Source organism: Fundulus heteroclitus, chromosome 9 (genome assembly GCF_011125445.2).
Source record: "Fundulus heteroclitus isolate FHET01 chromosome 9, MU-UCD_Fhet_4.1, whole genome shotgun sequence".
Classification (NCBI taxonomy): Eukaryota; Metazoa; Chordata; class Actinopteri; order Cyprinodontiformes; family Fundulidae; genus Fundulus; species Fundulus heteroclitus.
In genome coordinates, this window is record NC_046369.1 from 20961593 (window position 1) to 20976758 (window position 15166).

General features: G+C 39.6%; 1 protein-coding gene across 6 annotated transcripts in view; it reads left to right on the plus strand.

Moving 5' to 3' along the window:
- si:dkey-21p1.3 (collagen alpha-2(IX) chain) overlaps positions 1–15166 on the plus strand; it is a 31673-nt gene that overhangs the window by 16314 nt on the left and 193 nt on the right. The window contains exons 17-33 of one of the 6 annotated variants that reach the window (XM_036141217.1): positions 7595–7639; positions 7727–7780; positions 7870–7914; positions 8058–8111; positions 8210–8317; positions 8394–8447; positions 8546–8599; positions 10289–10333; positions 10421–10474; positions 11412–11456; positions 11656–11709; positions 12838–12891; positions 13646–13699; positions 13793–13846; positions 14035–14089; positions 14189–14233; positions 14345–14389. In XM_036141217.1, the coding sequence (XP_035997110.1) occupies positions 7595–7639; positions 7727–7780; positions 7870–7914; positions 8058–8111; positions 8210–8317; positions 8394–8447; positions 8546–8599; positions 10289–10333; positions 10421–10474; positions 11412–11456; positions 11656–11709; positions 12838–12891; positions 13646–13699; positions 13793–13846; positions 14035–14089; positions 14189–14202 (843 nt within the window). In that variant the 3' untranslated portion in view covers positions 14203–14233; positions 14345–14389. Of the gene's footprint in view, positions 1–7594; positions 7640–7726; positions 7781–7869; positions 7915–8057; positions 8112–8209; positions 8318–8393; positions 8448–8545; positions 8600–10288; positions 10475–11411; positions 11457–11655; positions 11710–12837; positions 12892–13544; positions 13608–13645; positions 13700–13792; positions 13847–14034; positions 14090–14188; positions 14234–14344; positions 14390–15166 lie in introns of those variants that run through there. The other 5 variants (XM_036141216.1, XM_036141221.1, XM_036141218.1 and 2 more) reach the window with 5 other exon arrangements.

Below are 15166 nucleotides of genomic sequence, written 5' to 3' on the forward strand. Positions count from 1 at the left end.
AAATCATTAGCCAGATTAATTTATTCAGCATATATCTTAAATATACCAAATACAATATTTCATTTCCCTTTGGCTTTAAAAAACGATTTTTTTTCATTTAAATTAATAGCCAGATTAATTTATCCAGCATATATCTTAAATATACCAAATAGTACAATAAAACAATCAAATTCATCACAATCTCTTTAATCTTACATATGAAAAGTTATCCCTCGAGCCCTGACGTCAAAAATACGCCGCACAGTGCTGGGGTATCGTTAGTGTGTTCAGCTTGAATCAGCAGGTTAGGGTAGCAGGTCGACCGCCCCAAGATGGCGGCCGTATTCAAATTCATCACAATCTCTTTAATCTTACATATGAAAAGTTATCCCTCGAGCCCTGACGTCAATAGTCCGTCGATTTAAACAAAAATACGCCGCACAGTGCCGGGGTATGGTTAGTGTGTTCAGCTTGAATCAGCAAGTTAGGGTAGCAGGTGGACCGTCCCAAGATGGCGGCCGTAATTCGAGGGGCGCTGTGTATTATTCAGAGCAGACAAGCAGTACTCTTTCAGTTCCGGGTCAGAGGTGAACTCCTCCATCTTGTGGCTTGCTGTGCTGTGCTGTGCTGCCGTTTTTCCTAAATTACTGAAGGATATTGTTGAATGAAGTCCAATTTACCCAGACGAAGGGTGTTCCATTGGGTGTTTTCCTTGCAACTACGTGACGGTGAGTCGTTTATTTAATGTCGGTTTTATATTATGGTAGAAATGCGGTGGCTAGGCTACACGGCACTGAGGGATGGAAGAGCTGCATGAAGCTGACACCCCACCCACAGAAAAAACTCCGTTAAATAGACAGAATGGTTAGTGCTTCGCTTGTGCAGGTTTGTGCCGTTAAAATTAGCGTTGGTGCTGTTTTGGTTTTGAAGATATTAAAGAATATTTGTTAAGGTCATCCAGAATTCACCATCTCGCCATTTTGCTTCGAATCCGATCAAACTGGGCTACTTTTTTTAGTGCTTCGTTTATGCAGGTTTGTGCCGTTAAAATTATCGTTTGTGCTGCTTTGGTTTCGGAGATATTATGAATTTTAATTTCAACCGATGACGTCATCCCAGCCCGCCGCTTCAAAATAAAGTGCTACGGTAAATCATATGTTATTGCCGTCACTGGAAAAAACGTAAGTCTTTTTAATATATTTCTACTGATAAATCAGTAACATTACTATGAAGTTGTGTCATCTACCGAGCCTCCCCCCCCTACAGCATTCTTATAAAATGATTTATATATTCCTGCTTATTGGCAAAGATCTCTTGGGACACATGTTTTTGTTTGTTTTTTTTAGTTTCCTGACTGAGGGGAGAGGCTGAAACAGTCTCTGTGCAGGATGGCTGGCGTCCTTAATGATGTTCCTCATTTGTGTAAAAAGATGTGGTCAGATCTACCTTTTGGTCTCAACACTTATCTCAAGAAAGCAGTTATTAATTTTATATTTTTCTTTTATCATGCAAGTTGTTTTAGCTGCTATTGTAAAATGTGTGTTATATTGTTTTGTACTTTATTCCTGAATAGATATTGCGATTTATTTTGTCTCATTTAAAGAACTTTACTTTAGATAGCAATGTCAAGTGACATTGCCAAAAAAGGCATTTCATTTATTAGAATGTTCAACTGTTTTCATAAAGTCTATTTTTCCTAATCAGAAGGGTTTATTCTTCTTTGAGAGTATAATGTTTATAACATTTTCAAACAATAACTTGGTTATAGTTGATCTTAGTAGTCATAGTTCATTACTCCTCTGAATTAATTAGAATAGCAAACCTTTATTGCTCTACAATAGGGAGATTTGGGGGTGTCTGCACCTAACAAAAGGGCAATTAAAGTATACAGGCTTATATAACGCAGAAAACATACCCAAACTAAAATCAATAACAGAAAAACTGCAAAAAATAAATCACACTGGTCAGCCTATAAAGTTTAACAACATTAAAATTCATAATATCTCCGAAACCATAGTAGCACAAACGTTAATTTTAACGGCACAAAGATGCACAAATACAGCACTAAAGAAGTTGACCACTCATTTTGCAGCGGCGACCTGTGGTGACGTCACCGGCCGAAATTAAAACTTATATTATCTGCGAAACCAAAGCAGCATAAACGCTAATTTTAACGGCACAAATTTGCACAAACGAAGCACTAAAGAAGTTGACCAGCTTGGTTGGATTCAAAGCAAAATGATGGGATGGTGAACTCTAGATGAACTTAACAAATATTCTTTAATATCTTCAAAACCAAAACAGCACAAACGCTAATTTTAACGGCACAAATGTGCACAAACCAAGCACTAACCATTCCGTCTATTTAACTGAGTTTTTTCTGTGAGTGGGGTGTCAGCATCTGACACATGGCCTTTGGTGAGCTTTGGTGACATTAAGTATTGGCACCCTTTTTGAGGAACTTCCCAGTACAGGATTTGGACCAAACTGACAGAGTACAATCACCCGGTGATACTGGACACAACCATAGACATATATAAAGAGTAGACCCCGCATCGACCGCTCTCGCCTATAGGCGCTGACGAGATTTAGGGGCGCCATCTTGGGGCAGTCGACAACTCCGCTCAGTCTAATGTGTTAACCAGGTGCAGAATCAATTTTAATCAACTATAACTCGTTTAATGTTGAACTAATTTTCACATTTGTTTAGCTTAAAACTTTAAAACTATAGCTATTATAACAAATGGTCCAGTGCGTTTAAATAATCTTAGTGGGGTTAAAAGTAATAGAATATTCTGACATGATGTATGTATGTTTCAAAACACAGCCACGCACACATTTTTTATAATTTTTTTTATTGCTATATAAACAAACACATTTGTACATGTACATATGTACATATACTTCCCAAAAAGAACCCGTGATGGGCGAAATCTGTAAAGTAGTAACCTTTATTTTTTTTACAATTATTATATACAATTAAATACACTATAGTATATTGAAACCATAGAACAAAACCTTTTTACCGGCCCAAGCATTTGTTTAACAAATGAAAGTACTACATAAACGTTTTTTTTTTTTTAATTATTATTTACAAATAAGATGTGAAATAATTTTAATCAATACGAACTGAAGGCTTCAAATTGCGGAGATCAGCGTGGCCCACCGCGACCCGAGTCATTGGATTAGAACGGGAGAAAATTAAAAATTATTATAAAAAAAATACAAAGTACAGTAGGACAAATAGTGACTCGTGTGTATTTCACTGCTCTTTTGACTGAGGCGCTGCATCCGTGACTCCGCTCTGTAGCGTTTTTTTCTTCTAAAGCCCGCGGTGCAGGTGAGTTTTTTTTTTTCGGGAGAAGAACACATTTTTATCGGTAGTTGTCACTCTTTTTTCAAAAAAGATTCTTATAAACCGACACGCCACCTGATGAGAACTGTAATGAACGGCTCATCAATGCAAATCCGTGAAGCAGCGAGACCGTGAAAGGTGAACCGCAATATAGCGAGGGTTCACTATATATATATATATTTTTTATATATATATATATATATATATATATATATATATATATATATATATATATATATATATATATATATATATATATATATATATATTATATATGCTGTTTATTCACTAATGTCTAACAACAACTTTGTATCTCCTAGTATTAGAAAACTTACATTCTGATCAAAAATATAAACAATGTCTTTTCATCTTGCTTGTGAAGTTATCCCTCGAGCCCTGACATAAATAATCCCTCGATTTAAACAAAAATGAGCCGCACAGTGCTGAGGCATCATTAGTGTGTCAGCTTGAATCAGCAGGATTAGGTATCAAGTCGACCGCCCCAAGGTGGCGCCCGTAATTCCTGCGCAGCGACAGTCAATGCGGGGTCTACTCTTATGTCTATGGACACAACCATGTTAGCGGCTAACGCTTAGCATGTTGCTAACCGGAAGTAGCTCTAGGAAGGTCTCACCAACTTCTGCTTCACAGAGTTTGTACTTCCTTTAGTAGTTTGTAATGCCTTTATCATTTTTATTCACATGTTTAATTTTTTCATGCTACATTGAAGTATTTAATCATGTTTTAATAACACAAATTTTCCATGCTGCTTGGATGCAGACCTTCTCCTGTCGGCTGGTTTTGACGAAGACAAATCCTTTTCACACTCAGAAGATTTGATTTAAAATCCCCAAGTGATAAAAGCCTACGACCAAGGAACTCGGAAGCTTTGCCTTTGACGGTTACGCGCACCACCAGGCGGGCGCCTTCTTCAACTTCTTCAGAAGTTGAACGTTTCTAGTTATTGTTTACAATACCGTGCACAGCCATTTTTTAAGTGACATCAACCCTTTCTTCTCTGTTTACTGCATTTCCTCTAGTTATGTTGAGTATGTCCCCCCTGTGCTTTTGATGAATACTGCACCTATGTCTAGTATAAACGTGTACGGTGCTTCTGGTCTCGTGCACAGACAAGGTCACCAAACGCGCAAATATAACTCATCTTTTAGGTGCTGGAATGTCATTTACAGGGGGACAAGTATTCAAATGGTATTACAAATGCAACAGTATTTTAAATTGGTAACTATCAGAACACAGTTACTCATAATTGGTATTTAAACATGTAATGACGGTACTTGTATTCTACTATGATAATAGCATTGGTACTATACCTGATTCTCCAGAAATCTACAATCGTCCCCCTGGTTGAATGGTGTGAGTACAGTCCCCTGTGGTGCTCCTGTGCTGGTCGACTACCTGGTTAGACACACAACCCTTCAGTCTCACAAACTGTGGTCTGTTTGTCAGGTAGCCTTTGATCCAAGTGATAAAGCCTCCATCTGAATCTTCTGGAGTTTCTGACAGAGCAAATCAGGCTGAACTGTGTTTAATGCACTGGAAAAATCAAAGAACATGATCCTCACAGTGCTGTCTGCCTGGTCTACAGCTTTCAGGTCCATCATGCTGCTTCCAAACTCTTGTTGGCATTTTGGTCAAAAAAACAACAACTTATGACAGAAGAACCCAGCGACAAACGAAAATAAACAGAGGGCTTAAATACAGCAGAGAACAGGTGCACTCACTTAAAGATCGCTGATGGAGAACTACAACAAGTTGTGGCGTCTTCCGTCTATATTCATGACACTAGTTGTACGGGAGAAATACCAGAAAGAAACAGTTTTTCAGCTATAACAAACATAGCTGAGTTTGTCAAAGTCTGCTGGGACTTTAAAGGTATACTATGCAACCGGGGTTGATTTTCCAGCGAGGCTCCCCCCAGAGGGCGAAAGTAAAAGTGCACTGTCGTAAAGATGCTCAGCTGTTCTGGTTTCTCCGTCAAGCCAGGCGTGGTTGTTTTGAGCTTAGCAGACAGGCGAACGCAACGAAAAGTGGAAAAAACGGCAGTACAAACAATGACTAACAGTGAAAATATGAATGCACACAGAGAGAGAGAGAAACCATTCCAATGTTACTTACAATTGCATCAGCAGAAACGTGAGGTCCGCGTCAGCCTGGCAGCCTTCTTTTTCTTTTAGCTCTCGCCATTCGGAAAAAGCTTGCCCGATGTTCACCCGTGTAGGACTCTTCTCTCTGTCCAGAGCCCATTTCTTCTTTCTTGCCTGCTCCGACATGGGCTTTCGCTGTTTTCTCGCTGGTTCCGCGTTGAAAACTGCACAAATATCGCCACTGCGCTAGCAATGAGCATGCCTTTCACTGGGGGCGTGTAGCAGTTCTCGCCATAAAGCAAGACCAACTCTCGCGATGCACACGAGACTTCTGAGCCTGTGTGTGCGGGCCGTGAGCTCTTGCAATGCGGTACCGCGCGCGAGCTATTTTTAGAAACACAACGTCACAATGACGTCACATCACGTGGTACGCAGTGGGGCAAACTCCTGAAACGCCGCTGCTTTGCTTTAAAAGAGACATGCGTTAGCCTAGGTTTTACTCGGTAAACGACTGCTTTTTCCAAATCTAAGACCATGGTTTTTAAACATTATTGCTATGGAACGTGCAACAGCGACTCGAGGTACGCTGATCGGCCGCATATGAAGGATGTTTTCTTCAAGACTGCCAAGGAGAAACGTGTGCGCTTGGAACACCGGGGCGGTCGGCCTACACAACAGTTCAACCCGGAAAAAGTTACCAAATTCAAGTACATATGTAGCAAGCATTTTGTCGGAGGAAAGGGCACAACCGTAAAAATCATCCTGACCCAATTCCAGCGACATCAAGTCAAGGTAAGAGTATTTTGGTGGCCGACATGTTAATAAAGTAGCGCCTGCTACCATGACAGCATATAGGCAATCATGGTAACATGATAGCCTGCTACCAGGATAGCTTACTCAAAAACATTTCAAATGAGACAAACATTAAACATATACCCATTCCTGGACGGTGATTGCAAACAACAACAAAAAAAACGGCCGACGCTGCCATGACCGCCGCGCAGGAAAAAAAACCAAAGCTTACCGTTCATCAACTCGGCCAGTTTTCCAGTTTTTTTAAGCCCTGGAACCTCAAGCCATCGTTTGAGCTGAAGGTTGGTGTGTTCTTCGACAGTGCGACCAGTAATCCGTGTGCCTGGGACATCGTCTTGGGAAAGTTTAACGGCTGTAAAGTCGGTCATATCCGTTATCCGTGCGTTCTCTCCTGTATGCGTTCTCTCCTGTATACCCTACCTAAGCGGCAAAAGGGGCGTTGCTCTTGAGACGGCGACGTCACGTGCGCGGTACCGCATTGCAAGTACGGTATTTCCCCCACAGACCACCAGGGCGGCCGAGAAAACCTTTGTTCGACCTGAAATGACTCATTTAATCATCCAAAACGGTATGGAGCACATTAATTAACTGAAAAATGTTGCATAGTATGCCTTTAACTTGGCACCATGTGTAGCCTAGACAGATGACGCTAAAATTCAGCTTTTTGGCAACAACAAAATAAAACTCCAGGTGGGTTTGATGTTGAACAAAAGATTAATATGGCAAAAAGGCACCTCAGGTCCACTGATGGGTACAGCAGAGGATCTGTGATGCTTTAGGCCTGTTTCTCTTCCAAAGACCCATGAGACCTTGCAAGAGTGCATGATATCAACTCTTGGAAATGCCAGGGGGAAAAAAAAACAAATGTTAATTGTCTCTAGCAGAAAAATTATTATGGTCAAATGAACACTTAAATTCTGTTGAAGGCATGTGGGGTGAGCTGAATAGAAGAGAGCATAAGAGAGAGTATCTAGAGATTGTGCAAAGAGGAATGGTCAAAGATCCCCATCTCTCTCTGTATGCATCAACCTTGAGAAATATTGCTGCGCTGTCCGATTGTCAAAAGGGAAATCTACAAAATATTGGTAGCAGGAGGACCAATGATTTTGATTTTGTTAAAAATGGTCACATGTTAACACAGGAGTTTTTTTTTAGCTCAACTGAGTGATTGTCCTCAAATTAAAGGGTATGTTTCTCAACTGTTTCCAGTGTGAGATGAAGCTACTGCAAAAAAAAGAATACATTTAAAGGCTTTCAAACATCTTTATCAGCGATGCCAGTAAATGAAAGGCCTGCAGTAAGTTCAGTGATAATAAGATAACCTCCGATTGTTCCCTTGAAGGGAAGCCCTGGACTAATCGGCGCTCCAGGCCCTAAAGGTGATCCTGTGAGTATGTTTAAAAGAAAGGAGGGAAAGAAAATTTAACATGTCATTTAATTGCACTTTATTTGACTTTTTTTTTCATTTTACCAGGGAGATCAAGGAGATGAGGGTGAAATTGGTGAACCTGGACCTCCTGGACTAAATGTAGGACAGCTGAGATGATGTTTAGAAGTGAAAATATGCAAGGGTTACTCATGAAGTTGCTGGAATATTGTCTTAATTTTCCTTTTTAGGGGGCCAATGGAAAAGCAGGAAAGCCAGGACCCTCAGGTGATCCTGTAAGATTACATAAAGCCATTTCGTTTTTTGAAAAAGGGAAACCATCCTGCATGTTCAGTTCCTTCCTGTAAAACTGCAACAATTCATGTTTGTAACCGAGGAGCTAAATGAGGACTTTTATGTTTCTGTCTGTCACAATCAGGGGGGCAAAGCCAGAAAAGGTGAGAAGGGAAGCGTGGGGTTTAAGGGGGACCTTGTAAGTCTGATCCTTTCCGCCAGTCAGGTCCTTTTACACGGTCCAGTTTGCCTACCGTCTCCCTGACTCTGTTCTTGGACTTTGCCGTCTGTCTTCAGGGACCTCCAGGGCCTCCAGGTAAACGAGGAATCAAAGGCCGTAAGGGTCCACTGGGGCTACATGGACTAGAGGGACCAAGAGGAGTGTCAGGACTTCCTGGACCCACTGTGAGTGAAATGAGGTTGATGAGTGAAAGAGTTTATCACTCACACCATGCTACAGTTTGATGTTCTTCTCTTAAAGGGGTCTGATGGCATCATGGGGGAGCAAGGGAGGCAGGGAAGCGAAGGATCCAAGGTGAATTGGATCAAGTCTCTGGAACTACACACTGAGGGGGAATATTTGTTTTAATATGATAGTTAATTTTTCCATGTCCTGTATGTTCACTAATAAAGGGAAATCAAGGACCTAGTGGCATTCAGGGAGGTCCCGGGCCAAGAGGTGACAAGGTAGAACAAAGACGCATGCCGAACGATCTTGAGTTGTGCATAAAGTATTTGTACTCCCATATAATTATTTGTAATATCAATATATTAGCCTTAAAAATAACAATTCACATTCTGTCAGGATATAACCGCAATATTTAGCATATTTTGTCGCGATCACATATAAAGAGGAAGAAAATGGATACTTTTATAAATTGTGCAAATCAAAACTGTAACGCATGGGTATTTTGCTGCAGCTTTGGTTGTATCTTTTGTGGGTTTGTGCTATGGGAAAGCTTTAAGTCTTTTCTTTTTTCCCCAGGATTGCCCTGTATTTAGCTCCATTAACTATGACCACCTCCTCTGTCCCTGCTAAAGAAACCCTTCCTCACAGCATGACACTGCTAGCACCATGTTTCACTGTGTTAGTTTTGCCCCATGCTATATAGTTTTCAGATTGACTGAACTGAGCGCCGTGTCCTCTTCAGAGTCAGACATACGCTTAAGAATGCAACAAACTTCTCCAGCTTTCTCGCTGACCTGCCTGCTGTTCCTTGACCTTCATGATGTTTCTTGTTCACTAAGGTTAACTAACAAACCTCTAAGGCTTTCAGTGAATAGCTGTAGTTAAAGGTATACTATGCAACCGGGTTTGATTTTCCAGGAAGGCTCCCCCCAGAGGGCGAAAGTAAAAGTGCACTGTCATAAATATGCTCAGCTGTTCTGGTTTCTCCGTCAAGCCAGGCGCGGTTGTTTTGAGCTTAGCAGACAGGCGAACACAACGAAAAGTCGAAAAAACGGCAGTACAAACAATGACTAACACAGTGAAAGTATGAACATGCACAGAGAGAGAGAAACCATTCCAATGTTACTTACAATCGCATCAGCAGAAACGCGAGGTCCACGTCAGCCTTGCAGCCTTCTTTTTCTTTTAGCTCTTGCCATTCGGAAAAAGCTTGCCCGATGTTCACCCGTGTACGACTCCTCTCTCTGTCCAGAGCCCTTTTCCTCTTTCTTGCCTGCTCCGACATGGGCTTTCGCTGTTTTCTCGCCGGTTCCGCCATGATAACTGCACAAATATCGCCACTGCGCTAGCAACGAACATGCCTTTCACTGCGGGCGTGTAGCAGTTCTCGCCGTAAAGCAAGACCGACTCTCGCGATGCACACGAGACTTCTGAGCCTGTGGGTGCGGGCCGACTGCTCCTGCAATTACAAGTGCGGTATTTCCCCCACAGACCACCAGGGCGGCCGAGAAAACCTTAGTTCGACCTGAAATGACTCATTTAATCATCCAAAACGGTATGGAACACATTAATTAACTGAAAAATGTTGCATAGTATGCCTTTAAGCAGGGATTGGATTAGAAAACCACGGGCTTTTCTTCCACAACACAATTTGTGTCAGGTAAAAGTAAATCGAAATATTACATTAAAGTTTGCGCTTGTGACATTTGAAAATGTGAAAAAAGATTAAAAGCCATGTGTGAAAGACACAACATGTTATCCGAGTATCATTAATTATATGAATATAAATCATAAAATACCTGAAGATGGGGCAATTGCATGAGCTGCGTTTCATAAAGAGGTTGGACGTTTAAATCTCTTTTGATTCAAGCCCAGAGCCTTTTGCTGTAACTAGCAAGTCATGGCAAAGTGAGATTACAGTGTGAATAAAACATCCATGCAATTTCGGGGTTTTACTTGTATTATAGGGTCGAGGAGGTCGAGCGGGATTTTCTGGACTGCCTGGACCCATTGTGAGTACGACTAAGAGAAGGATTTGTTCCATTGAAACCCTGATTCATGATCATTATTACTGCTGTGATTGTGTTTTCTGCCCGCAGGGAGAGATGGGCAAATCAGGAGAGAGAGGACCTGAAGGAGAACCTGGTATTAAGGTTCCTATGTCGCCATATTTCCTCTGCTGTTCTCACACCTGACTGCACAATTCAGGCTGAAGATAAAGTTCTGCTCCGGGGCTTTTTTTAAATAACTTTCATGAATAAAGTGCTTTTATTCAGCATGTATTAAATATGCAGTATGTTAAAAAAAAGTATTAAAATAAGTAAAGAATTAACCACTTTTGCTGCATTAGAAAAAGATGTTCATGCAAAATATATCTAATGGCCCCAGCAGGGTGCTGAGCAATTCAGCAGAGCACAAAATTATAAAAAAAATATATTATTTTAGAAACCTCGCAGCTGTCGGTGTAGAATATTTATTCTTTAAAGTATCTTTCCTTTTGTTGTCTCTTAAAATAATGTTAATAAAGGCTTTAAAGGCTAAACATTGTATTATATCTAATCAGAAGGTGTGATCCCATACAGAATCCTGCCTCTATGTTTGAAAATGTTTTCCTGCCAACTTTGGTTGGTAATACATAAAATCTGATAAAATATCGAGAAATTAATCTGACATTCAACAAACCTGCTACAACAATTGCCCCTATGTACTCTTTCAAGCATGCAAATAGCATCTGTCATCTTCATAGTTTCCAGGTGGGATCTATTCTCAAATTGTAGTTAATAAATTGCTGCTGGGGGAATTTAAATACTTAAAAACTAAAAAAAAATAAAATGCTTAAATGTGTTGCAGAAGCAGATTTTATATTATAGTTTATAGTTGAATTTGTGATAATTTTAAATTCATAAACACCTAACAACTAAGGTACATAAATTGGTCTTACTATGATAAATCTGACAAAGTAAGAAATAGTTTGAGTTTGCCATAGAATTTATAGTGAAAACATGCTTTCAGAATATGTATAAATAAATACTTTATTGTTTTGATCAAACATAGGGAATAATGAGTCTGTTTTACTGCATGTTTGTGCAGGGAACAGCTGGAGTTCCAGGAGTTTCAGGACCAAAAGGGTTGAAGGTGATTTAATTTATCACTGGGTTCAAACTTGTTTTCCTCTCCATTCACCAGCTATAGAACATATTCTCAGGAAGTCTTTTTAACTAACATAACTTGAGGATCCAAACTTTGTCCAAATCTGTGTTTAACCTACTAACTGCAGACTAGAAATACTGCAGTAATTAAACTGCACATTGTTGGTGTCCTATCCTGTTTTCAGGGCTTTCAAGGTCCTTTAGGCAGCAGAGGGCCTGATGGCAAACTTGGAGCTCAGGTAAGTCATTGAATAAAAAGCTTAGGAAATTCATCAAGTGACAACTAATCTTGAGCCACACTGTTTTGTTTATGGTTAGGATTAAGAAAAGTTTAATTTCAATATTTATTTCATTGATAAATATATGTGTTGATGGTTAATTAATAGCCGTTTAAACCTGATTTAGAACACATACCATTAAAAATCAGAATATGAAACGTCTCTGCAGGGTGTTTTCTTTAGGTCACCTGTGATTCATCTAGTGCACTTCGCATTACAAGAGCTGGTAAATGTATTATAACATCCTTGGAACTTGGGCTGCTGGTGCATGGTGTCTTGTCACTGCTCTAATTGCAACGAAGAGGACCTCACCAGGCAGCAGAAACTAAATATGTTTTTAAAAAGGCCAAAAATAGAGGTCTCTTGGAAATAAAGTTTATTTGAGGTGCACCCTGGGAGGAATAGAAATATAGAAGATTGCTAGCATACAGATTAAAACTGTGACTCTATCCAGGATGCAGTTGTTACAGATAACCTGATCATGCTTCTGCCTGTACTCAGAAATGTGATTTTATAAATTTGCCTGCAGCTTTGACTCTAGTTTAAAATGTGTTGGATATCCTGGATACTGTAGGGTCGACTTTGTCTAAATTCTGGAAAGTCATATTATGAGTTACAAGCCGTCTTAGTGATGTGTTTTATTTAAAAAGCCTGATAAACAGAAGTGTTTACTAACTGTAGACCTCTTAGAAATTGTGACGGGATCTGGTCATTTGTTTATTTCCTATTCCGAGAACTTTTCTTGTTGAAAATAATCTACCTTTTGTAATTTGGCCTCAGGGGTCCATTGTTCAAAGTTCCACTTTTGAGAAAGAATAAGACACTTTTGATGTTTATGGATCGGATATTTTTGGCCTGACCACCCCAATGAATTCTCAAAACGTCAAATGCGTTTTAGAGCAACGTGTACCGCTAAGGCTTTTTAGAGTTATAAAGGGTTGAAAAAGAGTATAAGTTAAAGTTTTTTTCACTAGAGAAATGTGCAAATAATACTTCATATGTCTTAGGAATCTTTCTCTGATATGATGTTATAGCGGGAGGATTTGGGGTATGAGTAATCAACTGGGAAATGGCTTTTCTATATTTTAGGGACCCGTTGGTGAGCATGGAACGACTGGGGAAGCTGGACTTCAAGGACCAAAAGTGAGTTCACCCCTAAGTCCCATTTCTTTGCCACGTTGATTTGTCTAGGAATGATAAATCACTTTGTGTGTTTTGCTGACCAGAGCATTTTTATCAACAATGACAGTCAAACAGATTAGAGAACAGCAGCAAATGTTGACTCTTCAAAACATAAAATGACTTTGTGCTATTGATGTATTTTAAGGGAATTTTTACATGAATGCTGTGGAGTAATGGTTAATAGTTTTGCCTCCCCGGCTAGAGGGTCCTTTCTCTTTGTCTGCATTTTGTCCCAGTGTATGCATGTCTTTTCTCTAGGTCTAAAAGATATCCAGTATGTTTCATGAACTGTGAACCTAAGACTGAATTTTGGGAGTGTGCACGTGACTGTTTTACTGTCATTTGGCCCCGGGATGGACTGGTTCCAGTTCTTGTGCTCCAGTTCACCCAGTGCCTGCTGGCAGAAACCCCAGTTCCCCCAGAACCCCAAACAGGTTGAAACTGGGGTTGAAAATAAATTAATCCTTTTCACATTTTTGCATTTTTTTTATTGGAAAAATGTTTATTATAGAAAAAGTTGGTATCTTTTTATCCTATTTTTTATGTTTTGTTTTGTGAAAAGTCCACCAGTAAGTGCTGAGTCATACAATTATTAGGTGAATTTCATGTCTCAGGCTTAAACAAGAGAGACCTACTTCTGGACATCAGAGAGAAAAGAAAACTCTCCTCAGCTGTTAACAGAAGTCATTGTTTGATGACTTTGTGTTTAACACAGGGACTTCCTGGAAAAGCAGGGACTCCTGGCATCCAAGGGCCTGTAGGGAACAGTGTGAGTACTTGACAGAAAACAAGTTACTTTCCTCATAGTAAATAAAAAGATCAACATTTAGATCTCAAGAAATCTGTTTGGTTTCATAACCAGGGAGAACCTGGCGGCACAGGGCTGAAGGGGACACCAGGAAGTCCAGGAGCTGGAGTAGGTCTAACACCCATGATAAATCTACTGATGCTGAAGAACAGAAAACATTTTTAAAAACACATTGTAGCGCTTCTGTGCCTGTGGAATAAAGCTAATTCAAAAACGAATTAAGATTATCTTGACATTTTGTTTGCCCCATTAAATGTGTTAAAAATATTTTAAGACATGTATGTCGGCTTCTTCAGGGGGTTAAAGGTCTGTCAGGCTCGAGGGGGAAAAGCAGGAAACGAAGGATTAAAGGTAACGATTGACATATTTTGGGTATCCGACTTCTCATTGTAGCCTCACATCAGACCAATTTTTACATTTCAAACTTGACATTGTGATTTCTTTTTGAAGGGAAAAAGAGGTGAAGGAGGGCCGAGAGGAAAGCAAGGACCCCCAGTGAGTAATTTAGCAGATTTGCCTCTATTTTACTCAGAAGTATTTTTAAAGAAATTATGTTAAAGGTTTTTTGAGATTCTAAGGGGATTTCTATGATGTTTAATGCCTCAGGGAGGGACTGGTGCACCTGGACCCAAAGGATACACAGGACCTCCTGTAAGAAATCAGTTTCATTATTCCAATTATTCTTTTGTTTTTCTGACAAAAAAAAAAAACTTTCCAAGTTATGTCCATTTATTCTATCCTCATACCGAAAAAAAATTTTGGGGGGAGGAACTAACAAAGGAATTAATCTATTAAACATTAGATTAACAAAATAATGTGCTATATTAACATTTAAATAACTGCAATGTATTGTAAATATTACCCTCTAATATTTTGTTTCGTAATTCATAAAAAAGGAAAACGCAGATTTTTGCTCAACTTAGTGCTCGGTCATAAAACTACTCTCAAAAACTGAGATCAAATAAAATCGAACGTTAATCTTGGGGTTCACCAGCACCAACGAGTTTTTAGCACTTCTAGTAAAATATAATGGAATCATTGATCTCATCTGTAGAAAGCAGAAGGATATTTGAGATAACATTGATCTCCTTTGAAGGAATTATGGGTTAAAACAATAAAGTAAAGCCTAAAGTTGAGCCACCTCTCCTGTGTGGCTTTACGGTTTAGTGCTCCTTTCTCCCGTTGTTTGTCTGTTTTTGCATTTCATTGCCCTTCCTGAAGTGCCTTGATTTTTTTATTAGTAGGTGTTCTTTTAATTCCTGGTGGACTTTTCAGACACTTGGCCTTTTTTGCTCCTCACCTTGTTTTTTTCCCCATTTCCTTTCTTGCTAACACGTCATTAAAGTCTTTCTCTCTTTTTACCTCTATGCGCTACATTTGCGTCTTCTGTCCTGCATCCGTTCACAATGACTTGTACCAATAAATCTT